This window comes from Neolamprologus brichardi, chromosome 1 (assembly GCF_056152115.1).
Source record: "Neolamprologus brichardi isolate AB-2024 chromosome 1, ASM5615211v1, whole genome shotgun sequence".
NCBI lineage: Eukaryota > Metazoa > Chordata > Actinopteri > Cichliformes > Cichlidae > Neolamprologus > Neolamprologus brichardi.
This window is the reverse complement of record NC_142104.1, coordinates 42,376,926-42,403,465: the sequence shown is the minus strand read 5'-3', so window position 1 is coordinate 42,403,465 and position 26,540 is coordinate 42,376,926. Positions and strand designations below refer to the sequence as shown.

Below are 26,540 nucleotides of genomic sequence, written 5' to 3'. Positions count from 1 at the left end.
CGCGCGGAATAGTTTTCTACACGAGATCACTGCAAAAAGTGCAGCCTTACCTAATGTCCACCTACTGTTACTCATTTATATTAAGATTTAAACATCTAGTTGGTCTTGATATGGAGAGTAACCTGCAGTAACAGTAATAAATCACACAGCAATAGTACATTCATGTTGTAAAAGGCATGGTAATATATTAAGTAATTCAAAGTATTCAGAATACGTTACTCTCGTTGAGTAATGTAACGGAATACGTTACAAAATACATTTTGGGGCATGTAATCTGTAATCTGTCGTGGAATACATGTTAAAAGTAACCTTCCCAACACTGCCTGTCTACATCCATATTTTACACAGTCTGTGATAATGACTTTACCGTATTGAAGGCCAAAGTTAGCTTCATAAAAGAGGCAGGAAAGGATGAACTCAAACACATACCTGCTAATTAGTGCTAAGTAACAGAGTAATCAGATACCAGAATTTTGCTGAACTCTTGGGCTGTCTGTACCCCTTATTACAGCATCCAAATAGTTTATCCAAGAACTACGAATAAATGCCAGGTTGTAAATATGGCCTTTAATGCTATAAAGGTGGACATTTCCCTACGGACGTCTACGGTGACTAGCAACCTATTCAGGGAGCACCACACCTCTCACTATATAGCATGTGGGATATGCTCCCGCCCCCCGTGACCCTGAACTGGATGAGTAGAAAATGGATGGATGAGTATCGATGTACTTTTGGCTCGTGACCCTTAGAGGAACTGCAATGTGGACGCTTCTGGGACAGCGACACTCCAGAAGCAGCCAGTGGGTCTAAACAGATGCTCTACCTCCTGAGCTACAGCCAGGACGTAATCAGGACGTTACAGCTGCAGATTAATGCCCATTTAAACACATGAGACTTTAGGTGCCCAGGTACGTTTTAGAACTCTTATCATATAGTTTTGTGCTTGTAATAAGTTTGACCTGCTTTTCATTTCCCGAGGTCATGTGCTATAGTTAATGCGATGTTGCTTTATGCCTCTGATGTACTAATATTTCTCCTTCAGTTTCCCAGATGTCTGCTGGCCAGAAAACAAGCATAAACTTGTTTGATTTAGCTCTTGGCTTCATGTGTAGGTGGAGAGTGCAATAATGATAAAGATAGTAAGAGCAAGAGAGTGAATTTTTTCCACTTGACAACAAGTGAGAGTCCAACATGTCTAGTGGCTGCTTGTTGTTTTACTGTTAAGCCTGCTGTCAGAAGAGAAACTGCTTCTACAACAGATTTCTGCCTGTATGTTTTCCTGATATCTGCTGGAAAGCTACAGAAGAAATTCTAGCTCTTGAGCTCTGAAGGAATTACACCAAAACCTGACAGCTGAGGAAGCATGATATCATGCTGCTATTACACAAAGTTGCCAAATACAATCAAATGAGACTTCGTGTATTAGCTACACGAGAGGTTTGTCTGATGGCTAATGCTGAGAACAGCTCATGTCACTGTTCTGCAAACCTCAAATATTTAGTTTTAGGTTTTTTCCCCGCATATATATTTCTCAGGATCAACTTCGGTGTTTGGGATAGATTTTCCAAACATTCCAGCTGTAACCCGAGTTAGACAATATTTGATTGGATGATGCTGATAGAAAAGGCTTAGCATTGGTGTAGTCAGTCTCCAACAGCAACCAGTGACCTCGAGAAAAACGAAGGCATGTGTCAAAAACGGCAGTGCCTCGGCCACGTGAGGCTTGCTTCACCTCTGAGTCACCCCTACAGAGCTCCATGTTAAAATGTCCAACACACAGCAGAGACAAACAGCCCACTACACAATTAATCACAACTGTAAGCAGTGTTGGGAAGGTTACTTTTAAAATGTATTCCATTACAGATTACAGATTACATGCCCCAAAATGTATTCTGTAACGTATTCCGTTACGTTACTCAATGAGAGTAACGTATTCTGAATACTTTGGATTACTTAATATATTATCATGCTGTTTACAACTACATGAATGTACTATTGCTGTGATTTATTACTGTTACTGAAGGTCCGCGGCTCCGAACCGTAGTAAAGGGACCTCTGGCTAATACGGTGGGTTCTGTGTCGGGCTCGTAGCTGAAAACTAGCTTTACTTTGTTGTCTGGGTCAACTTTGCTAGCAGAGACAGAGAGAGGCGTTGAAAGGCTGCTCCAACGGAACTTATTGTTTTGGAGGAAAACACGAACACGGTGTACAGTCGAGTCTTAATAGCTTACTTACAACTGGGCTCGTCAGGCTCTCTTCTTGGCTGCAGTGGTTATTATTATATTTACATGCTTCCAGCTCCCGTTTCTGCTCGATGACAGCTCGTACTTTTCCTTTTTCTCCCTCCCTCGCTCACAGACACATAACGTGTATGGCAGTCCATTCTCCCTGCAGCACGGACTACACTGCCCATGATGCTACATTCTTTAGAGCTATATCTGTAGCATTCTGCCTATTAGCTTAGCACAACAACAACAAAAAGGCCTCTCTCACCCAGGAAACACGCAGAGAGAGAGCGTCACCCTGTAACCATGGCAACCGTAACGCTGCCGCCTGGAACAACAGAACGTAGCTGTCAAACAAAACCCAAACAGTCCTGACCCGCCACAATATGAAACAGGGAAGTACCGCCGTGTAATCCATTTATTTCAACAAAGTAACTGTATTCTAAATACCACCTTTTTAAACGGTAACTGTAACGGAATACAGTTACTCATATTTTGTATTTTAAATACGTAACGGCGATACATGTATTCCGTTACTCCCCAACACTGTGTGTAAGTGAGGTCATTTTTTTTATAATCGCAGGTTTGAATTGAATTAAGGATTAAACTTATATAATAACTACTAAGATGTGGCCGCTTGCTTTTCCAGTTTTTTGCACTCAGCTCTGTAAAGAAAAACACAGATTTTCCCCAAGTAAGTACCTGGCTGCTCAGTTTTAATGTAAGCTGATAGATCCTTTGGTTTATCTTCTCAAAAGACAAAAGGAAAGGAAAACAAATGTCCAAACAGTCAAACTGTACTGTGATTATGTGATAAATTTAACAAAAAGGATAAAATAAACCCTATACCTACTAAAATGTGTGTTTACTTTCCACCTTTGTGAGGAAAACGTATTTGTTGGTTGAGCAGCAGAGTTAGGTGTGTGGTTTGCGCCCATGGAAAACTTGCCAATGCCAAAAAGTTTCTTCTGCTACGGACTCGTGTTTGGAGCTTCTGGTGCCCGGGTGCACCTGTGAGCACAGACCCTGCTAGAGCGGTCAGTTGGTGTCTGCTCCAAGCACGCCACGCTTGACTGATCTGGATAGGGCCCGTGCCACAGAGCACCTTCATTATTATTTGGAGAGAGATCCAGTACCATCTCCAAAGTGTTCAAAGAAAGAAAAAATCAACTAAATGCCATTTCCTTAGTTTTTGTGCTCGATTCTTGTATTGTCTGTCTCCAGTATATTACCACACTGACTACTGTTGGTGTTCTCTTAGTGATTAGATGCAGACGGAGCATTAACAGCCCTGTGTGAAAAACAGACTCCATTTAAGAGGAAATACTCTATGGGTTGCTATTTCGAAGGTTCTTTAAAAAGGAAAAGCACAAGCTACAGCACAAGAGGTAATCTGAGTGCAGGATAAATACATATTCTTAGCAAACAAATAAAAAAAGCCTGCCTTGTCATAACAGAGTTACATAAGTCAGAGAGTTTTCACATCTAGTAATGCTTCAAACTCCGTATTACTCCACGTTTATCTTGTGCCTGAAATTCTAAGGATTTATGGTCTTATGTTGGTGACTATTTGCATAACTCTTTGGCTATGCAGACAGAAGGACTGAGCAGGATTCACTACAAAGAGGAAGAAACACAAAACCACCCATTAAAGGAAAACAAACAAAAAAGTCAGACCGTGGCTGCATTGAGCCATTTTATTGTTTTAAACGCTAAAAAGTTTATTTTATGACTTCCTTCTTCTCTGCAGCAAAAAGCTAAGCAAAGAAGCAACGACAGCACAAATATGGACAAAACAGTCTAGACCACATGTTTGTGACACTGACAGACACACAGCTTCACTCGGTGTTTTTGCCGGCATAAAAAAACCTAAATCATCACGTTCAGTGGAAGCCTAGGCCATCTTCAAAGTCAGGATACTTGGTCCACAAAAACATATTTATTCAAGTCATGCAGCCAATTTATTGCCTGCCTGCACCGTAGCAAATCTCCACACAGGGTGAGGGTTTTCTGCATGTTTCTACAAGCAGGCACAAACAAAAAAGCATCACAAAGATAGAGAAAAAACTGCATATTAACAGCAACACAGCTAAATCCAAAATCTAGGCTTCTTAGCTGAAAGCTCAAACTGACTAAAAACTTCATTCGACTCAGCCTCATTGCCTCTGAAGTGCTCACGCTAATAAAGCGCTCCACTGGAGTGGCTTTGGAGGACAGCTGAGGACCCTGTGGGACTGCCTTTCATAAACGCCTGCCTGAATATGGCTATTTTATAACTCGGGCGTAGGTTATGAGTCAAACATACCAGTTAGACAACTCTTACTGCTTCTTGGGATTTTTTATGGATTTGCTTCCTAAGGCATGTACACTTCAAACACTGCAAGCAGAAACATACAAATACACATGCGCTTGAATACCAGCTCAAGCCGTTGTGCACATACACTCCATGTTATGGAGGACAATCATTTCATCTGTCTTGAGAAAATTAATGTTTTACCTTTGTGACTGATTGAACGAACTGAGGGATAAGTTGGAGGGACACAGACGGAGCCTGCTGTTGTTAAAGTTAGATGATTTTCATATTACATTTAAAGATCTCCTGTTAACCTAGTAACATACGCCAGGTTGCCAGAGATCTGTTTAGGGTTAGGGTTGTCTGTAATATTCACATATACGAATAAAAAGAAAAGAAAATAGCAATCTAATAAGAGAAGAGGGCCAAAATGCACGAAGAGCAACATTTTAAAATTTCTGATTTCCTTTAACGTGCAGCTAAAACGCAGTTTAATAGTAAAGCCTACCCAGGAGTTTGCTGGTGACCTGGTGGAAGTTACAAGTTTAAAGAAAAGAAACGAAACGAATAAACGCGGCAATCTTTACACTGCGTGCTGAGTTTTGGTTGTGCTCTGTCCTAACAATGTTTAATCATAAATAATCGAATATTGTCAAGAAAGCTATTTACATCCCTGCTTGCAACTGACCTTGACCATGTTGCACCGTTGCCATGGTAACAAATGGGATGAAAAAAAATGTGCAGCTTCTGAAGACGGTTTCCCCCGGTTTCAATCTCCCATAATCACTTACACACAAACACTACTGAAGATTTTTTTTTACACTACCTGAAAAGGACTCTGGCTGTTGTAGTTCTTTACTTCCTTGTCAGCTCCACGAACTAGCAGCACTCTGGCACAGTTATCCTGTGGAAGAAGAAGAGAAAAATCACTCAAATGAAGCAGCTGACAACATCCCTAAGACAAGACTGGAACCCTTAAAGTCTCCTACTTTTGCTCAAAAAAAAAGAAAAATAAGAAGATGATGGTTAAGCTTCCAGTAACATCAGCAGAATTTTCCAAAAGCACAGAGCAAGACCTGATCAGTGACTGAGCATGCCGGCTCTTGCACAGGGATATACAGGAGGAAATAAGAAAAAGAACATCTAATACCTATCAGGAATGGAGCTTCAGTGTCTCTATTGCTCCACTCAAAGAGAAAGAGGGAGTGAGGGTGAGAGAGAGATGGAAAAACAAAAAGAGAGAGAGGAAGAGAGAGAGAAGAACAGAGATGGAGAGTGCTGAGGGGTTTGAATCTGCTGCACAAATCGCCCACAAAGTGCTCAACCACGCATGCACTGAGCACACACACATGCATATAAATACTTTTTTTAGATCCACAATAAGCTATTGAGAGTTGAAAAATCAGTCACACAGATACTGATACAGAAGCATAATCTGTACTGTAAAGTCGGCATTACAAATATTTCTCTGATTAGACGTTCAGCCTCTTATTTTAAGACATGCACGAGTTCTATTTTTACTCTTTTCCATCTGGTGTGTAGTAGCCCCACGACAGCGTCTATATAAGCTGAATTTACATGTAGCTGTACGTGTGGTTCATTTTAGAGCTGTGAAGGAAAGCAGTGCTATCAGAAGACAACCAGGAACGAAGCAGATGTACGGCCTGGGGAGGCAGAGGGATGGTGAGAAAGGTCACGTCGAAAGTCAATAATTCTGAGCTAATCCCGTTTGTTGCAGTTTGGATGCCATGGAAACTTCAACTACCGATGGATTTTTACTCTGCATCGCCTGTAATGTGAGGAAGATGAAGGTGAATTCTCACTTAGGTTTTAGGTTTTCATTTATGCACTGGAACCTGTTCTATCTCTCGAGCAGCAGTGACAATTAATACAAACTTATGATGAGCATCGCAGTCCAAAAAAAGATTGATCCAAATAACCCCCCTCTGCTTCACAGACACTAAAGATGTTATCGATCTTTATTTTTCCAGATCCCCAGTTTTAGGAGATGAGACTGAAGTATTCTTTATTTTTATCGACAAATAGAGAGACGACCAAAAACATCAAATAACAATTGCTCTCTGTCTTTCTGTCTGTCAGCACTTAGCATCATCAGGAAGAGGGAACGTGAGAAGCTCGAGATGTGGAAGGTGAAGGCTACAGTGTTACCCACACTAAAGTGACCACTAAACTGTCCGAGTGGCTTCAGCAGATCTCTGGAATGACATCATAGATCTGTGTCCAGAAGAGAGACAGCAGAGGTACCGTGCAGGACCCTCAAGCAAAAAAAACATCAACTGCAGTTTAAAAAGAGAAATAAGTAAACCAAAAAAACGAGTTAGGAATACAGAATTTGTTTAATGGTGATTCTACTCCTCCTTCTCAATTCAAGTAACAAAGTACAAATACTTAAAATAAATAGCAAACAGGAGAAATATATGCAAAAATAAGAGAAAGCTACACATTAGAGTACAAAATAGTTGCAAAGTGATTGGAAGTAGTGCAAAGAAAAGACTTGGTCTGCATAGCATCCGTGTGTGAGTGATTCAGCTTACTCAGACCATGGCTTCAGTTTATGTTAACAGTTCAAATGGCCCAGGGGAAGAAGCTGTTTGTAAGTCTGGAGGTGTGGACTAGTGATGTGTCGGTCGCGAATGAAATGGCTCAAAGACGCGAGCCGGCTCCTTATCGCGGGCCGTGGGTTATTTTTTCTTTCTCTCACCCTCTCTCTCGCACTTTTTTCCGCTTCACTCCACACGCGAGCCTTGTGCTTTGCGCTGAGCAGAGGGGGGAGGGGCGGTAGTTACACTCAGTAGCACAGGAACAGAGCAGGAGGGAGAGAGAGAGAGAGAAAGAGAGCCAGGGACAACAACGTCACATTATAAAGGTATAGTAATCATCCACAACTATTTTCAGTTGCAGATGATAAAGGATTCAGAAAGTTTATTCATGCAGGTCCATATGACAGAGAATGTGCATCTTCTTTTTGTTTTCATAGTTTAATTTATATTTAATTGTGTTGTGGTTTGCAGTGTTTTGTGTTGTTTCACTTTAAATTTGTTTAAAAGGAAAAAGCTGAAAATTTAAATAGTTAAAAGTTGAAATGTGAATAGTTGATTTTTATATTATATGATTTATTTATTACATTTTATGTGGAGTGAATAAATAAAAGTATATTTATGGTGGCCCCTACAGACAAAGCACGTACAAACTCCAAAACACATAGAAACACAACAGAAGTGCTCCAGGATGCTAGGGCGCAGTGTTGAGCTTTTGTTACCTAGAGGCTACACAAGCCAGGAAGTATCAACGACCAGATTTGGTGTGTGGTAGTAACAGGTAAATGAACATTTGTTTAAATTATTTGAATATATATGAGTGTTTGTGTATAAATACACAAACAATACACACATGCTTTCAATTGTGTAATTTAAGTGATCTAGTAGCTCTGCTTTGGAAGTTCAGTTCATGCTAGAAATGTGTTTTGGAGTTTGTACGTGTTTTGTCTCTAGGGGCCACCGCATATATTTATATATAAACATATATAAATAAAACCACTTTTTTTTACATTAGTAATTCCTTTTGTGCATAATTTTATATTATTGTTAATAATAAATTAATTAAAGCAACAAAACAAACTGAAAGAGCCAGTTCTCTAAAAAGAGCCAGAAATCCCATCACTACTGTGGAACCTGATTATCATGAGGTGCTGAGCAGAGGGCAGCGGGTCAAACAGCAGGTGGGCGGGGTGCAAGTGGCCACGTTTGAGCGCCCTGGTTCTCCTAAGATGCAAGGATTGGCAATGGCCTCCAGGGGTGGCAACCAATTATTTTTTGGGAGGTGCTAATTAGCCTCTGCGTAGCCTTCCTGTTCTCAGTCGTGTATATCAAACACCCAGTCAGCAGGAGAGCACGCTCTCCACTGAGGAGCGGTAGAAGGCCAACAGCAGCTCTCTCTCACATGGTAAGAAACCTCGGAGTGTTTTTGGATAGCTCTCTTAAATTAGAGAAACAAGTGTCCTCAGTGGTAAAAAATAGCTTCTACCAGTTACGTTTGATATTAAAGGCGAAGCCCTATCTTCCATTGAAAGTACTTATTCATGCATTTATCACCTCTAGACTGGACTACTGTAACTCTGTATACCTGGGCCTCGATCACTCTTCTCTCTACCGTCTGCAGTTAGTGAAAAATGCTGCTGCACGTCTTCTAACAGGTTCTAGAAAGTATGATCACATCACCACAGTTCTAATTTACACTGGCTCCCTGTCAAATACCGTAAACCGTTGCCTTTTAATGTCTCGCTGTTTTTTGTTGATTGTTAAGCACTTTGATCAACCCTGGTGTTTTAAAATGTGCTATATAAATAAATGAACCTTAACCTTTTTTGATGAGGCTCTGTGTTGGACAGGTGCACGGTGGCTGTGACGCTCATGGTCAGCGTTTGGTTTCAAATATAGAAGAATAATTTGCATTTAAGTTGATGACACTTGATGACTAATTTACTAAATTCCTTTTTTTTTTTTTTTTTTTTTTTTTTTTCTTTTTGCCTGTCCCGTTTGGCTCTTTTGCCATCAGAATTATTGTCTAAAGGCGAAGAAAGATGCCCAACGGATTTTCTTTACCAAATTGACCATCCCAGCTTTGCCGTAATGGTCCATTTGATTCACCTTTTATTCTTTATTTTATTTTCACTTGCTGAATACGGGACAGATTTGACTGGGGGAAAGAAAAGGGAGAAAGAAAGAGGGAAAGAAAAACAGTTGAGAAGAGGGACGGGGGAAAAGGGCAAAAAACAGAATAAGCAAAAAAAAAAAAAAAAGAAAAAAAGAAAAAAAATACATGTATCGATCACCTGGATCACCTGTTGAGAAAGAAAAAAGAAAACAAGCAGAAGAAAACGAGAGTAATACAATAAACAACATCACAATGATATATGGGAATATGACAGTAAATACTAAATATTAAACATTATTGTGCAGCACGTAAGATCGACAGCACAGTGTGCATTGAGGTAGGAGCCAAAAAGGGTGTAGTTTGTGTGTGTGATCACCCGTGTGTACACCTGTGAGCATGGACGCGCTTGTTTTCTTAAAAGGTTCCCTCATGTAATGATCTGCTAGAGGGTGTGGGGGGCCACTGCCCCGTCCTCCAGGGCATGAAGCAGGTATGGAGGAGATCAAAACTCCAGACATCCAGAGGCCCCCAGAACACAAGAGACCAAGGAAGACCAACAGAGGGGCAGCCGTGCCACTGTCCCAGAAAGAGCTGAGGAGAGTCCCAGATGAGGGGTCGCCCAGCAGCCACGGAGCAGAAGCCAGGGGGGGTTGCAGCGACGTGCCCGTGAGCTCCGCCGGCAGCCAGCTGTGCCTGAGTGACCGAGCCCCAGGCCGAGAGGCCGGGGGCACCCCACCTCCGAAGTGGCCCAAGCGAGCCCCAGGCTCCAGGCCCCGATAAGCAGCCGCCAAGGAGTGAGCCGGTGTGCACCCGGACGCCCACCCCCGGACACAAAGAACCACCAACGCACCGATGTCTGAGGGAGTCCGCCCCCGGCAGGGGAAGTGGTGGGGGGAGATAGGCCTCCAAACCTTGGAGGGCCTGAGCTGTCCTCAGAGAGGTGGCGTCTGATACCCAACCTGACATATGGACACAGACATACAGGCACACACAGATACAAACATCCATTCCCACCCTCATGCTCTCATATGCACTTACTCCACACTTAACCAACGTGGAGACAGACATAAAGAGACGCTGTACACACAATCACACTCCCCAAGCGTACTCTACAAACCGGGTCTAGGTACCCTTGCCCCTGGAGGGGGGAACTGCACCCAGACCCAGGTTGTGTTACCCTTTTTCCCTGCGGTGGGGAGAAGCAGACCGCCCCGACTCCGCAGCAGCAGGGAGGCCCCACATTCCGGACCCCAGTCGGACGGCCAACTCCTCCTCCTAGCCCCCCTGCTCCAGCAGACCGCAGAGAACGAGGGTGAGAGAAGACTCCTAACCTCCCTCCACCCGCTCATTGTAGTGTTGATGTATGTGTGTTCTAAGGTGCATTTAAAACCCAGGAGGGCATGGAGCTACCTGCCAGAGAGCAGCAGGTAAGCGCATAGTCCCTCCTGCTAGCCCTCAATGTCTACGTGTATTTAAAATTGAGAGGTGGGCAACGACGCCAGGGGTGAGGTGTACACCCTGATGGTAATTGAGATTCCGTGTAGCGTGCCCACCCCCAAGATCCTATATGTATGTGTAATGAGAGTGTGAGTAATGTGAATGTCTAAGTTGCGGGATAAAATTGAGGCAGAGGCAGCCAGAAGGGGACAGAGGGGGGGGTTATCCCCTCTGCACCCTGGTGACACACCCCCACTCCAAGGCCCTGCATGTGTGGGTGGTTGTGATGGAGCGGGAAGAGGGAGGCAGCTGGAGATGGGGAGGGAAGGAAGGGAGGGGCAATTGACCCCTCCCTGGGGCCAGCTCCCCCGCTGACCCCAGTAGGCACCCCCATACTCCGCGACCCGCCAGGGAAGGGGGGCCCAGGCCCATCCGAACCGGGGCCCAGTGCAGCGGCGCCGCCCGGCCCCACAGAGCCCGGGGCAGTCCACCCAACCCCACCACAGAGAAAACTGCACCCACCCCATCATCCACTCATCTTCCAGACTACATAAGACAATAGACGCCCAGGCTGAGATCTTCCTCCACCTCTCCTGTATCTCCCCCTCTTGCAGAGAGAGTTCCTGAGAGAGGAAAGCTCCTGCAAGATGTGACAACCCCCCCCCCCCCCCCCCCCCCCCACCAGTTGAAGAGCCCCCCAGGTGGCTCGGCGCACCGGCGGCACCCCGCGCCAGTGGCGGGCCCCCATATACCCACCGGCCCACAACCCCGGCAACACACCAACCAGGACCCAGGCCCCCGAGGCCCGGCCAGGGCCCCAGGCCAGAGCCGGAGCGCCCCCAGAACCTCACGCCCGTCCCGGACCCACCCAGGGGCAGCCAGGCTACCAGGTCAGTAACCCCCGTCCGTCAGCACAGACCCTCCCCTAGCCCCGCTGCACGTAGCTACGAGGAAACCGTCACCCAAGAGCCAACAGAGCCCCTAATTGGCCATGACCGCTACCCCGGGTTGAGCCCCCCAAGGAAGATGCTCCCGAGGAACCCCCCGACGCCCTAAGCCTGACCCTACCCCCACACCAATCACAACAGTGAAGGCGAGACCAAAATATGACCCCCCACCCCCACTAGGTGATGGAGCTGATCAGAGGAGCCCAGAGCGATTGATCTGATGTGGTGGCAGAGGCTGTATCAAGACTAATGTAATCTAATAGATAATTTCTATATTGGTTAGAATTAAGATTGTTTTTATTTTTCCAGTTCATGAGGACTGTTTTCTTGGCTATGCATAGGGCAGTGAAAACCATATGGGCTATATTCTTTTCTGAAGTGACATTATCTAAGCTGCCCAACAAACACACTAAGGGGGAAGTTGGAATGTTACATTTCAGACACTTTGATAAGTCTTCACATATCTCGCGCCAAAACTTCTGAACTGGTGGACAGAACCAAAGAGCATGGATATAATTGTCCGGTGAATTGGTTTGGCAGTGTGAGCAGTTGTTGGTAGATGCAAAGCCCATCTTGAACATCCGATGACCTGTATAGTGCACTCTATGTAGTATTTTGTATTGAATTAATTGAAGACTGGGATTTTTGATTAGATGAAAGGTTTTTAAGCAAATCTGAGACCAGAAGTTTTGGTCTAAGTTAACTGATAAATCCGCTTCCCATTTTGCAATAGGAAGTGATATTGATTCATCTATTTTAGAAAGCATTCTGTATATTTTGGATAGTAATTTGGGGGTTTTAAGAGTAAAAAATTGAACCACACTTGGTGGTGTTTGTAGTTCAACTTGACCCGGTTTAAATTTCTTTTTTATTATGGATTTAATTTGTTGATATTCTAAAAATCTTTTCTTGTTGATCCCATATTGTGTAACTAGTCTGTCAAATGAAATAAATTCTGTTCCTTCTAGTATATGTTCTACATATTTGATTCCTTTACCATTCCAATCTGAAAAGTTTATCATATTATTGTTTTGTAATATATCAGGGTTGTTCCAGATAGGTGTACGTTTGCATGGGATTAATGAAGACTCTGTCAACTTCAGAAACTCCCACCATGCTGTCAGAGAAGAGCTGATGTTGATGCTTTTGAAGCATTCATGTCGTTGGATGTTTGAGCTGATAAATGGTAGATCTGAAATCTCTAGATTATTGCAAAGTGCTTGTTCTACATCTAGCCAAGGTTAATCTAAAAGGGTATGTTTTAGCCATCCTGAGATAAACTGAAGCCTGTTGGCTAAGAAGTAGTGCTGAAAGTTAGGTAGTTCTAATCCTCCTTTATCCTTGGTCTTTTGTAGTGTTTTTAAGCTTATACGTGGGGGCTTATTTTTCCAAAGGAATTTGGACATATATGAATCTAGAGATCTGAACCAATCTTGCGGCGGTTTAGTTGGGATCATTGAGAATAAATAATTTATTTTTGGTAATACCATCATTTTTATAGCAGCAACCCTTCCCATGAGTGATATGGGTAGACATTTCCATCTAGCCAGATCACCTTCTACTTTCTTTAAAAGTGGGGTATGGTTTAATTTAGTTAGATCTGCAAGCTTGGGAGAAATATTAATACCTAAATATTTTATATTTCCCGATTGCAGTGGAGTAGAAGAGGAATTATGGAAGCAGCAATTAATAGGAAGGACTGTAGATTTTGACCAGTTAATTGAGTAATCTGATATTCTTGCAAAAGAGTTTATCAATTCAATCACCCCAGAGATATTGGTTTGTGAATTTTGGAGAAAGAGTAACACATCATCAGCATAAAGGCTGATTTTATGTTCCACGTTCTTGCATTTTATGCCCTTAATTGCTGAATTCTGTCTAATTGCTGCTGCTAGTGGTTCGATAAAAATTGCAAACAGTGAAGGGGAGAGTGGGCATCCCTGCCTGGTGCCCCTCAGGAGACATAAGCTGGAGGATGTCTGGTCATTTGTTCTGACACAAGCTGTTGGGGAATTATATAATATTTTTAACCAGTTGATGAAAGAAGATCCAAAACCAAATTTGTGTAAAGTTGCAAATAGAAATTTCCAGTTAACTCTGTCAAACGCTTTTTCTGCATCTAAGGAAAATATTGTAGTTTCAAGGTTTTTACTGTATGAGTAGTCTATCAAATTAAGTAATCTACGTGTATTTGTTGATGAGTGCCTACCTTTTATGAAACCAGTTTAATTTACTAAATTCCACTGTTGTAACAATTGTATAGAGCAACATTTGTATAGAGCAGCGGTCTCCAACCTTTTTTGCGCCACGGACCGGTTTATGCCCGACAATATTTTCACGGACCGGCCTTTAAAGTGTCGCGGATAAATACAACAAAATAAAACTAGTACTGGTACCGAAAAAAAGAAGATTTATTCATAACACACGTGAAAAGACCCAGGAAAACCGAGTAAACGATAAAAACGATAACAAAATAACACTGAAAACCGATAAAAACCCTGAAAACTATACATTTCACTCCTGAGCCTCAACTCTCGCGGCCTGGTACCAAACGACTCACGGACCGGTACCAGTCCGAGGCCCGGGGGTTGGGGACCGCTGGTATAGTGTCTAGTATAAAGACAAAATCAAAAGTATACTGTTACTGTAGGAAATGGAAATCAGCCAAGACAGCTGTGAAACACCTGCTTCAAACATGAAACATCTGCTTACATCTTCAGTCTAAATACACAGAGAGCAGCAGGTCAGCTGATCACAGCCTGTACACTAAGAAAATCTACTGAAGAGCTCATTTTACTCTCTACAATGCAGGCAACAGAAAATAGTTGTTGTACTAATAGTATTTTATAATCATCTTTAATATAGCACAAGGTTCAGTTACTTTTGCATAAAAGTCGATGGTAGAAACGTCCTTCAAGGAACTACTTTTTACTTTCTTAGCCTTTACTTTTGCACTTTTACACGAGTAAAGAAACTGGAAGAGGAGGGCAGAGGAAGATGAAATTAATGTGGTAACAAAACAGATGGAAGGATTTAATTAGAAAGGAATTGATTGGAGGATTCGGGTAACATGAATGGCTACTTCAACCAACCAGAAGATGGTTTCATTCACCCCTGTTTTCCCCTCATAACAAGGGTGGTGTAAAAGATTATCATCAAACAGTCTTTCTTCTCACAGCAGTTCACCTCCCTGTGCCTCAGAAGTCAAAAGGTTCCAACATTTTCCACGTCTTTAAAAATGACAGCAGCCAGGTGAATGGAAAAGAAGAACTCCACAGGTAAAGAGAGACTAAAACATTGCTGACTGGAACCTTATTTGTTTCCTTTGGTAAAGATTGGATTTAAAAGGCAGTGATTTCTTGCTTTGATACAAATAAATCAGTGGGCTGCTTTTTATTCAAAGCAGTACTTCTCTGCTTAACTGGCCCCACTCCAAGGTCAATGTGTTAAATGGTCTCAGATGACTGGCTTTACAAACAAGTGTTAGAGGGCACTGCTGACCTTTAGATGAAGAGTATAAAGATAGGTTTAAGCGGAGTGGTCTTTGAAATCCAATCTGTGCACAGTCGGTTAGACTTATCAACAGATACGAGCTATTTTTTGCCACTCAGTACAAATCCCACTGCACTTGGAAGATATAAACATTTTAAAAATCCTCAAAATATATTTTCCACTTGTGCGCTTTTCTTGGGAGCTATTTGTAACAGCAGTGCGTGTGTGCCTATGTGTGTATTTATGTGCAAGCAAGTCAAAATAAGCTAGAATGTGTGCGTGTTCAAGCTAATGAAGAACCATCCACTGTGCTTTGCTCAAGCCCATTCAGAGAAACAGCCACACTTGTTTTTGAAATTCAGATTATTGTTAAATTCAACTACAATTATCATCCTAGTAAGAGAACTAAAGAAACGTCTTAGATGAGGGGTGAAGTGGCTTCAGTGCATGCCTCAGCCAACCTATTAAGTTGCAGTTTACATCCATATCTCTTTCTGCTCCTGAGACATGATGTGGAATGATGAGGAGAACAGTGTTTTTGTAGATCATCACAGTGAAATTGACTTTTAAGCTTTTGTCCCATTGGTCATTTTTATCACATGGTAAATGAGAGACCAAGAAAAGAGCCAAGAAAAGAAAAAGAAAAACTGAGAGGCTGCTGTCACAAATAATGTAGAGTTAAAAGTTAAGATTTCAGGACGGTGTACTCCTGGGATACACCAGGCGCTGTATTCAGTTTGTATGCAGTCATAGCAGAACCGAAAAAGGTGGAGTCAGCAACAAAAGCAGGAGTGCATATATTAGCACACAGGAGCACACAGCATTTAAAATAGTTAAATCAGTTCAGTGAGATACTGTAATGTACCTGTCAGCACACTGCAGGAAATAGAGGGTTGCATTCACGGCCACCTTTTCTTTTCTTATTTTTTCCAGTTGAAAGCCTCATATACAGTATAACAGAGAAATGGTCATATACTGTATGCAACCATTAGGTTAAAACTGATTAGGGCTGTCAGAGTTGGTAAATGATGATACTTACATAGGGCTTTTCTACTGTACACCTACACGACAAGTCAAAAGTTTGGACACACCTTCTCATATAACGGTTTTCCTTTATTTTCATCATATTGTAGATTCTCACTGAAGGCATATAGTAAACAACGAAGTGTGAAATGTTTTATATTTTAGATTCTTCAAAATAGCCACCCTTTGCTTTGGTTTTCTGCTTTGTTGTTCTCATTAAGGGAAGCTCATGAAGCTTCATGGGTGTAGAGGTCATCTGGTCACCTTTTCTGTGTTGTACAAAGACACGGTGGGTGGAACCAAAGATCTCAAATTTGGACTCATCAGACAAAAGCACAGATTTTTCACTGGTCTAATGTCCATTCCTTACGGAGCGCCGCAGGGGACATGGGAGAAAAAAAATTAAGATGGACTTTTGCAAGATCTCGCAAAACAAACTCGGGATCTCGCAAAAGTTTTGCGAGATCTCGCAAAAGTTTTAGCCGCATTCTTCGGAGGCCGCCAGCTCGAAGCCGACCGGGACGTCAAGCCACGATGTGCCGGGAAAGCGGTGTTCCTCCCGGCTGTAGTAGGTCTCGACCTCCCGTTAGCTTCGAGCTAGTGGGTGTCAGATCTCCGAAAACGTCGGAGCATTTTTGCAAATATGTGATGTCTTGTAAACCGAGCAGATATCTGACGTTTACACAACTACATTCACGCCTCAAAATATCTTAAAAGTATATTTTGTGACCCAGAAAGAGTAATATTACAACTAAGTAGCTGCCGCCATTGTTGGAATTCAACTTTTGCGAGATCTTGCAAAAGTTTTGCGAGATCTTAATTAAGTCCGTCTTAATTTTTTTTTTCTCCCATGTCCCCCGCGGGGCTCCGTAATTCCTCGTGTTTCTTCGTCCAAACAAATCTCTTCTGCTTGTTGCTTTTCCTTAGTCGTGGTTTCTTAGCAGCTATTTGGTCATGAAGGCCTGATTCATGCAGTCTCCTCTGAACCATTGATGTAGAAATATGTCTGCTACTGCAACACTGTGTGGCATTTATCTGGGCTCTGATCTGAGGAGCTGATAACTCAGCAGCAGAAGTGACTCTTGGGTCGGTCCTCATGTGAGCCAGTATTATTGTAGCTCTTGATGGTTTTTGTGACTGTACTTGGAGACACATTCAAAGTTTCAGAAATTTTCCAGACTAACTGACTGACCTTCAGTTCTTAAATGTAATGATGGACTGTCATTTCCCTTCACTTAGCTGATTGGTTCTTGCCATAATATGAATTCTAACAGTTGTCAAATAGAGCTGTCAGCTGTGTACCAACCTGACTTCTGCACAACACAAATGATGGTCCCAACCCCATTAAGAAGGCAAGAAACTCCACAAATGAACCCTGATAATGCACACCTGTGAAGGGAAACAATTTCAGGGGACTGCATCATGACGCTTAGGCTACGTTCACACTATCCGATCATGGTGTGACAGTGTGAACGGCACAAATCCGATATTTTCAAATCCAATCTGGGTCACTTTCGTATGTGGTACTGAATCCGATACATATCCGATGTTTCAGAAAGCGACTGCTGTTTGATGGTCATGTTGCATTAAATCCGTCTTTTACGTCACCGACACAAGACAGACGCCGATTATCAGCACCGGAGAAGACATCGCGAACGCTTCCTGGCCATCCGGTGAAACTGTTGGGAAGACAACGTTGGAGAAACGTGAACATTTTATTTGTTCTGTATAATCTGCAGATTCTGACAGAAATCTGCAACTATCCTTTGAAGCACCGCTCCTCTAAAACAGCAATAAGGATCATTATTAGGTTACTTACATTATTATGTAAATAACAAAATAACTTAAAGCAAAAATTGGGAAACGTGAAGTCTGAAGTCTTTATATTGAGGGTCATCAGTCAAACAATACTGTTGCTCTGGGTCTAAACAGAGCGCGTTGTGTGTGACGTCTTCTTTTGCGCATGCGGCCGCTTTGAGCGTTCACACTAGAGCGCGTTTGCTGTCGCATTTTATTTGTAGTGTGAACGAGCAGACAAAAAAATCGGAATTGAGCATTAAGACCTGCAGTGTGAACGTGGCCTTACTGAGAGAAGACCAAGAGTTTGCAGTGCTGTCAACAAAGCAGAGGGTGGCTACTTTGAGGAATCTAAAATTTAAGACATATTTATTTATCCATTGATAAATAACTCTACATATGGATGCAAATTGTGAACATTGTAGTGAAGACATTAATACTTTGAGTTTTTTAATAAAATGCACCCCATTACCTGGCGTGGTAATGCAAACATTATTGCACAGCAGTCAAAGTGTCTACAAAGTGATTTTATATTTCAACCAGATGTTACAAGAATAACTAACAATAATAATGCTACAATTGTTCAATTTCAAAAGCTGTACGTGTGAAAGTTTTTTAACTGTCCACATGCAGTTGCTTGCGTTGGCTTAATTGGTGATTTTAATTAGCCATAAGTGTGGCATGTGAGTTTGAATAGCTGTCTGTGCCTGTGTGATAATCCAGTGACGTGTCCAGGGTGTACTGTGCCTCTCACACTATGGCAGCTGGGACAGGCTCCAGCCCACCCCCAAGCCTGAATTGGATCAACGGAAGACACCAAGATCTTAAACATTTGACACCCCTACGTTATAAGTTTTGAATAGGTTTTCGTTTTTGACCCATTAGTGAGGCTGCTGTTTCTTGAACTCTGTATGTATTTTTGTATCTCTATGTATTTTTCATTGTTACAAAGGTTTGGTCTACGTCCGAGCATCCCATGACGTAATTAATATGCGACATGAACGCTGCAACAAAGGTGGACATCAAGGCAAGAATATACCTGCTGCTCGGTCTGTGGCTTCTCGTCAGACTCGGGATCATGGCGTTGTTTTTTGTGGCCATTTTCCTCGTTTCTGGGTTTCAAAAAATTTGGTTCACATATTTGGAACCCCGGCCGAGCAGGTACTTTTTAATACCTGGTACCAGGTGGTATGACGTAATGGAAAAACCCTGAAAACCATGGTGAACCATGGCAAGTCGATCTGAGTAGGTAGAAATGGAAAAGGGGCTTATCAGACTTTGAGAACCTTGGCTATTTATCCAATTATAGGCTGTTTTACAGAAGAAAAGATTCCCCAACCCCCAAATTATAGAGCAAGTTAATGAGGAAACAGAATCGACATTATATAGCAAACTTTAGTCTCAGTGACTGCTCAGACCAAATTCGGACCACATGTCACATTCAATTAGGGATGGGTACCGGTATCCGGTGCCATGATGGCACCGGTTCTGACATAAACGGTAGTAACCAGACCGAAAAGCAGCGCACGTTTCGGTGCTTTTTTTCCTGAGCTGTCATACACTTTGGATTCTAGCCAATCATTTTACGTTTCCGAGGATAGTAGGCGGGTCCAGGTACGTACGTTCTTTTAGAGCAGAGCTACAGATTAAAAATGCCCAAGGCGAAGCGGTCAAAGTCTGGCTGTACTTCACAGCAAAATATGCAAACTCAGCAGCTGCAACAAGTGCTTTAAGCTGATACTGTGATGCTGTCAAAGGAGGTAACACCTCAAATCTGATGAAACACCTGGCGACGCATAGCGTTTTTTTAAAAAGCCGAGAAATGCGCCGTATTTGATAGCTTGCTGCGAGACCTCACACCGAGCACATCTACTGCGGGTGTGGTGCCTGTTATCGACCCGGAGTTTGCAACATCCCCCAAGAACCCGAAGAGGAGAGTCCTGGCCCCTAGCCCTGCCAGTGTAGCAGAAATGATGAGGATGATGATGCAGCAGCAGCCGTTCTTCTCTGCGTGAGTAGCTTAATGTTGTTCGTGTGTAATTTAGGTTGAGTAGGCTAACCACGTTATTACATTAATGCATGTAAGGTGAACTAGCAAACATCATCATAGCTACATGCAGCTGTCTTCTTGTTTGATGGCAGATACTCCCTTCACCCTGGACAAAAAGGCTAAAATGACCAAAGAAAAAGAGGAAAACAGTTAAACATGAGAGGTTTTTGGACAAAGTTTGTGTTTTTTCCATTGTTTAAGCACTGCTTCCAGCCAAGAGTGATGCCATATATGCCCCATAGCTGCAGAAAAGGCTAACATTGTTATCTTTTTACAAAAAACAGCTGAACATGAGAGGTTTTTGGACCAATTTTGTGTTCTCCATTCTTTAAGCACCGGTTTGAGCACCGGCACCGTTTCAAAAGTACCGATTTGGCACCGGTATCAGATAAAACCTAAACGATACCCATCCCTACATTCAATCATACATTAATAAGCTTCTTTTGGATTTTTCTCAGCACATCACCCTGCAGATGAATGTTTGCTATGGCACTGATTTTATACCAGATGCCTTCCCATGTGTCTGTGTTTGGGACTGGCACTCAGAGTACATTGGTTTTGGGCCCCCTAGATTATGTCTTGAAATCTTTTACACATAAAGAAAACTATCACACCACAGAGCCACACTCTATATTACTACTGCACTTTATTCTATGCACTTAAAGCACTTTATCTGTCTCACATCCAAGGCCAGTTTAGAATGATCAATTAACTTAATGTGTACACCACTGGACACCACTGCCCAAAGGTGAACAGAGGTACTGTATGTACAAATTTCATCTGTTCTCTGCGATCCTTCCTCCAACCACAAGCATCACCACCCCAACAACCGCACTCCAAACCCCACTGACAACTTCACTATGCATATGGTTCATATTGTCATGGTCCCTGTGCCTCCCCGGCCAGCCCAGTGTGGCCACAAGTGTTGTTGCTCTCTCTCCTACCTGTCTGCCTGGGCGGAGCTCTGACTGGGCTCCTGCCCTTGGCCACGCACCTGCTGCTGATCAAGCGATTGCAGTTCTCTGGCTCTTAAGGCTGGGGCTCTGAGCCATTCGTCGCTGGAATATTGAGTTTGACTCCACGTTAGTGTCATTAGTACCAAGTCCAGTGAGTACATGCCCGCGGTAGTCGAGTGTCCTGACAAGTTGCTTCTTTGTTATTTTTCTCCAGGAAGGAGCAGGGAAGACCAGAGCAGCGAGCACGGGGTGTGGGGACACACTGGAGCGAAGACCACGGAGCACGAACTTGTGGGTGAAGACACGACACGGAAGTCACGGGGAAAACATGGGATTATTTTTGTGAACTATTTACACCATTGTAAATAAACGCACTGCCTTCATCACAAAGTCCTGCATCTTGGGTCCTCATTCCCCTAATCCCCACGGTCTGCCCCACAGACCGTGACAGAATATTCCAGCCACCATGGACCCAGCAGATTCAGCTTCCTCCCCGTCTCCCTCCGCCCCGGTCACACTGGAAGCGATCTTACAACGCCACGAGCAGATGCTTGTTCGCCTCAGCGAGAACGTCGCTGCCTTAACACTAGCAGCTGCTCAGCGCACTCCATTGCCGGAACCCTCACCTACCAGCGAACCCGCTCGGGCATCATCAAGCTCCGCAGTAAGTGCTGCCTCACCGGTTCTAGTCCCGGCTGTGTGTGAGTCTCATCTCCCCACACCTGAGCTGTTTTCAGGGGATGTAGGGAAGTGTGCGGGTTTTCTTATGCAGTGCTCACTCCAGTTTCGCCAGCGGCCTCATGCCTTCTCCAATGACGGGAGTAAGATCTCATATTTTGTTCAGTTGCTACGAGATCGTGCGCTGACCTGGGCACAAGCTGTGCTGAGCGCTAATCCCGAAATTACTTATGATGAATTTTTGTCTCTGTTTCGGAGTGTGTTTGATAAGGGCTCCACTGCTGCGGCGGCCGGGCTCCGCCTCATGAATCTGAAGCAAGGCAAGCGGAGCATGGCAGATTTTTCAGTTGACTTTTGGACACCAGCGACGCAAGCGGGGTGGGGGCAGGAGGCATTAAAGACGGCACTGTTAAATAATGTGTGTGAGGAGATTAAAGATGAACTGATGGTGCGTGAGTTACCCTCCTCTTTAGGTGCGATCATGTCCCTATGCATTCGAATAGACGATCGCCTGCGTGCACGGCGAAGCACGCAACGTCGCTTCGCTCAGCCTCAGCCACCGAGGGACGCCTCACCGGGGCCCGGAGCGTACGGCGAGGTTGAGGAGGAGGAGCAGCCCATGCAACTTGGACGTTCGCAGCTCTCGCCCGCAGAACGTCAACGGCGTATGGCCGCCGGTGAGTGTTTATTTTGCGGCCGTAAGGGCCATTTTGCCTCTTCATGCCGGGCACGGGCAAAAGGGCGCGCTCGCCAGTAGTTGAGAGAATACTGGTGGGCGATATAACGACTAGAGGTTCTCTCCCCCGGCTTATGTTACCTGCAAAACTCACCATTAAGAACGTTACCCACTCTCTTCAAGCTCTAGTGGATTCAGGTGCTGAGCAGAGTTTCATTGACGCAGCTCTGGCGAAAAAGCTAAGCATCACACTACACGCCCTACCCGATCCACTGGCTGTCACAGCCCTATCTGGGCAGCGCTTGTCGGACATAACCCAAATCACAGAACCCCTGTCTCTTACTCTCTCGGGTAACCACTCAGAGCGCATCGAGCTCTTCGTGTTTCAAGCACCGCGCACCCCCCTTGTATTGGGTTATCCATGGCTGCTCCAACACAATCCACACATCGATTGGAAGAAAGAGAGAGTGACCGGGTGGAGCATTGACTGCTACATGAACTGTCTCCGAGCTGCACCTGCTCCAACCACATCTCAATGGTCTGACCAGCCGGTCGAGCCTCCGGATTTGACCTCAGTCCCACGTGTTTATCATGATTTGGCTGAAGTGTTTAGTAAAGACCGGGCACGTTCACTTCCCCCTCATAGACCGTATGACTGCGCGATTGATCTCCTGCCTGGGGCTCCGCTTCCATCTGGTCGTTTGTACAGCATTTCACAGCCAGAGAGGGAGTCTATGGGGACATACATTGCAGACTCTCTCGCTGCGGGCATCATTCGGCCGTCGTCTTCCCCAGTGGGAGCGGGGTTTTTCTTTGTTGCTAAGAAGGACAAGACCCTTCGCCCCTGTATCGACTATCGCGGGCTTAACAAGATCACCGTTCGTAACAAGTATCCCCTGCCCCTTCTGTCTTCTGCTTTTGAGTTGCTTCAGGGTGCCACGATTTTCAGTAAGTTGGACTTGCGCAACGCCTACCATCTGGTGAGAATCCGTGAAGGGGATGAGTGGAAAACGGCCTTCAATACTCACCTGGGCCATTTCGAGTACCTTGTGATGCCGTTCGGCCTGACCAACGCCCCCGCTGTGTTCCAGGCTCTTGTTAATGATGTTCTCAGAGACTTTATTAACCGATGTGCTTTTGTCTACTTAGATGACATTCTCATCTTCTCCAAATCTAAAGCGGAACATGAGGTCCATGTACGGCAGATCTTGCAGCGCCTGCTGGAGAACAGGCTCTTCGTTAAAGGGGAGAAGTGTGACTTCCACATGGATTCGGTGGCATTTCTGGGCTACATCATCACCAGAGGGGATTTGAAACCTGACCCGGCAAAAGTCCAGGCAGTGTTGGACTGGCCCAAACCACCCGATCGCCGGCAGCTTCAGCGCTTCCTGGGGTTCGCTAACTTCTACAGACGCTTCATCAGGGATTTTAGTAAAGTCGCTCTGCCCCTCTCTAGGTTAACATCGCCCAAGGTGCCATTCCAATGGGGCCGGCTGGCTCAGGAAGCCTTCTCTCGCCTCAAGGAACTATTCGCCACCGCCCCGATCCTTCGCCAGCCGGACCTCTCCCTGCAGTTCGTTGTGGAGGTGGATGCATCGGAGTCTGGAGTAGGGGCCGTGCTCTCCCAGCGGTTCGAGGGTAAGCTCCACCCCTGTGCCTTTTTCTCTCGTCGTCTTTCCCCAGCCGAGAGGAACTATGACATCGGAGACCGCGAACTTCTGGCCGTAAAGCTGGCTCTGGAGCAGTGGAGACACTGGCTGGAGGGGGCCGCACAGCCGTTCATTGTATGGACTGATCATAAAAACCTCGAGTACATCCGCTCGGCGAAACGGCTCAACTCACGGCAGGCCAGGTGGGCTTTGTTTTTCACCCGGTTTAATTTTACCATCACTTACAGGCCAGGCTCCCGTAATGTTAAACCGGACGCTCTTTCCCGGCTATTTGCCCCAGTCGGAGAGGAGTCCGACCCTGGATCTGTCCTGCCTACTTCGTGTATTATTGGAGCCGTTACGTGGGAGATCGAAGAGCTCGTCCGGGAGGCACAAGAAACCGACCCTGATCCTGGCACGGGCCCCCCTGATCGACTCTTTGTTCCGGCGGCTGTCCGGTCCCGAGTGCTCCAGTGGGCTCACACGGCCCGTTTTTCCTGCCATCCAGGAGTTAACCGCACCACTGCATTCCTCCGCAGGTATTTCTGGTGGCCCACCCTCGTTAAAGACTCACGGGAGTACGTAACCGCCTGCACCACTTGTGCTCAAAATAAGCACTCCAATCAACATCCGTCTGGACGTCTGCAGCCGCTCTCCACACCCAGCCGACCCTGGTCCCACATTTCTCTGGATTTCGTCACCGGTCTGCCACCATCTGCAGGTAACACTACAATATTGACCATCGTTGACCGTTTCTCCAAAGCTGCCCATTTCATTGCGCTTCCTAAGCTCCCTACAGCCTTGGAGACTGCCCGACTCCTCACCACACATGTTTTCCGGCTCCATGGCATCCCTGAGGACGTTGTCTCGGACCGGGGCCCTCAGTTCACGTCGCGGGTGTGGAGGGAGTTCTGCTCCGCCATAGGAGCCAAGGTGAGCCTCTCCTCTGGCTTCCACCCGCAAAGCAACGGCCAAACGGAGCGCATAAACCAAGAGTTGGAGGCTGCCCTCCGCTGTGTCGCCTCGCATAACCAGGCCATCTGGAGCGAACACCTGTCATGGATAGAGTATGCTCACAACAGTCACACATCCTCTGCTACCGGCGTGTCACCCTTTAAGGCATCTCTGGGATACCAGCCACCTCTGTTTCCCTTGGTTGAAGGTGAGCACGCTGTTCCGTCTGTCCAACATCACCTCCGCAGGTGTCGCAGGGCCTGGCGGGCCACTCGGGCGGCTTTACTCCGGACGAAGGAACGGAATAAGGCTCTTGCGGATCGCCACCGGACGGCCGCCCCTGAGTATGTGGTGGGGCAGAAGGTGTGGCTCTCCACTCGATTCGTGCCCTTACGTGCCGAATCTAAGAAACTCACCCCCAACTTCATCGGCCCATTTGAAATCAGTGCTGTGATCAACCCTGCATCCGTCCGCTTGGCGCTGCCACGCAATATGCGTATTCATGATGTATTCCATGTCTCTCAGGTCAAACCAGTGGTCTCCAGCCCGTTGTGCCCTCCTTCCAGGCCCCCGCCGCCCCCCCGGCTCGTGGGTGGCCAGCTGGTTTACGCGGTCTCGCGCATCTTGGACTCCCGCCGCCGGGGTCGGGGATTTCAGTACCTGGTTGACTGGGAGGGCTACGGGCTCGAGGAACGTTCCTGGGTGCCCCGGTCGGCTATCGTGGGTGGGGGTCTGGTCCGGGACTTCCACCGCCTGCACCCGGGTAAGCCTGGTGGGTCGCCGGGAGGCTCCCATTGAGGGGGGGGTACTGTCATGGTCCCTGTGCCTCCCCGGCCAGCCCAGTGTGGCCACAAGTGTTGTTGCTCTCTCTCCTACCTGTCTGCCTGGGCGGAGCTCTGACTGGGCTCCTGCCCTTGGCCACGCACCTGCTGCTGATCAAGCGATTGCAGTTCTCTGGCTCTTAAGGCTGGGGCTCTGAGCCATTCGTCGCTGGAATATTGAGTTTGACTCCACGTTAGTGTCATTAGTACCAAGTCCAGTGAGTACATGCCCGCGGTAGTCGAGTGTCCTGACAAGTTGCTTCTTTGTTATTTTTCTCCAGGAAGGAGCAGGGAAGACCAGAGCAGCGAGCACGGGGTGTGGGGACACACTGGAGCGAAGACCACGGAGCACGAACTTGTGGGTGAAGACACGACACGGAAGTCACGGGGAAAACATGGGATTATTTTTGTGAACTATTTACACCATTGTAAATAAACGCACTGCCTTCATCACAAAGTCCTGCATCTTGGGTCCTCATTCCCCTAATCCCCACGGTCTGCCCCACAGACCGTGACAGATATACTGATATGGAGTTTTAAGCTGTTGTCCATAAAGAACACAGTCTCTTGTAAAAATAACAGGAAAGCTGAAAGGATTTAAATAGTCACCTTTAATTTGAAAACAAACTCTTTTTAAATGCTTAGAACATATTGGTTAGGTCCAAGAACTACTACTGAAAATTTCTTTGTAACAGAATAGCAGAATTATTTGGAGCTTACAATTTAGAACTGATAAATGTACAACTTCTGACATCACATGTAATTCTCTGGATGTGTTGGTGGTCAAATCATTAAACATCTGAAATGTGCTAAATGAAAACAAATCCCTCTTCATAGCTTTCAGTGTTATCTGTCGTGTAATGGAGAA

The 26,540-nt window shown here is 45.2% G+C and overlaps 1 protein-coding gene across 2 annotated transcripts in view; it reads right to left on the bottom strand.

The window, feature by feature from the left end:
* The window catches only part of LOC102783952 (SH3 and multiple ankyrin repeat domains protein 2-like), a 231,214-nt gene that overhangs the window by 169,156 nt on the left and 35,518 nt on the right, over positions 1 to 26,540 (bottom strand). For both annotated transcript variants that reach the window (XM_087842576.1, XM_087842570.1), the window contains one exon: positions 5,345 to 5,422. In XM_087842576.1, coding sequence (XP_087698702.1) covers positions 5,345 to 5,422 — 78 coding nt within the window. The remainder of the gene's footprint in view (positions 1 to 5,344; positions 5,423 to 26,540) is intronic.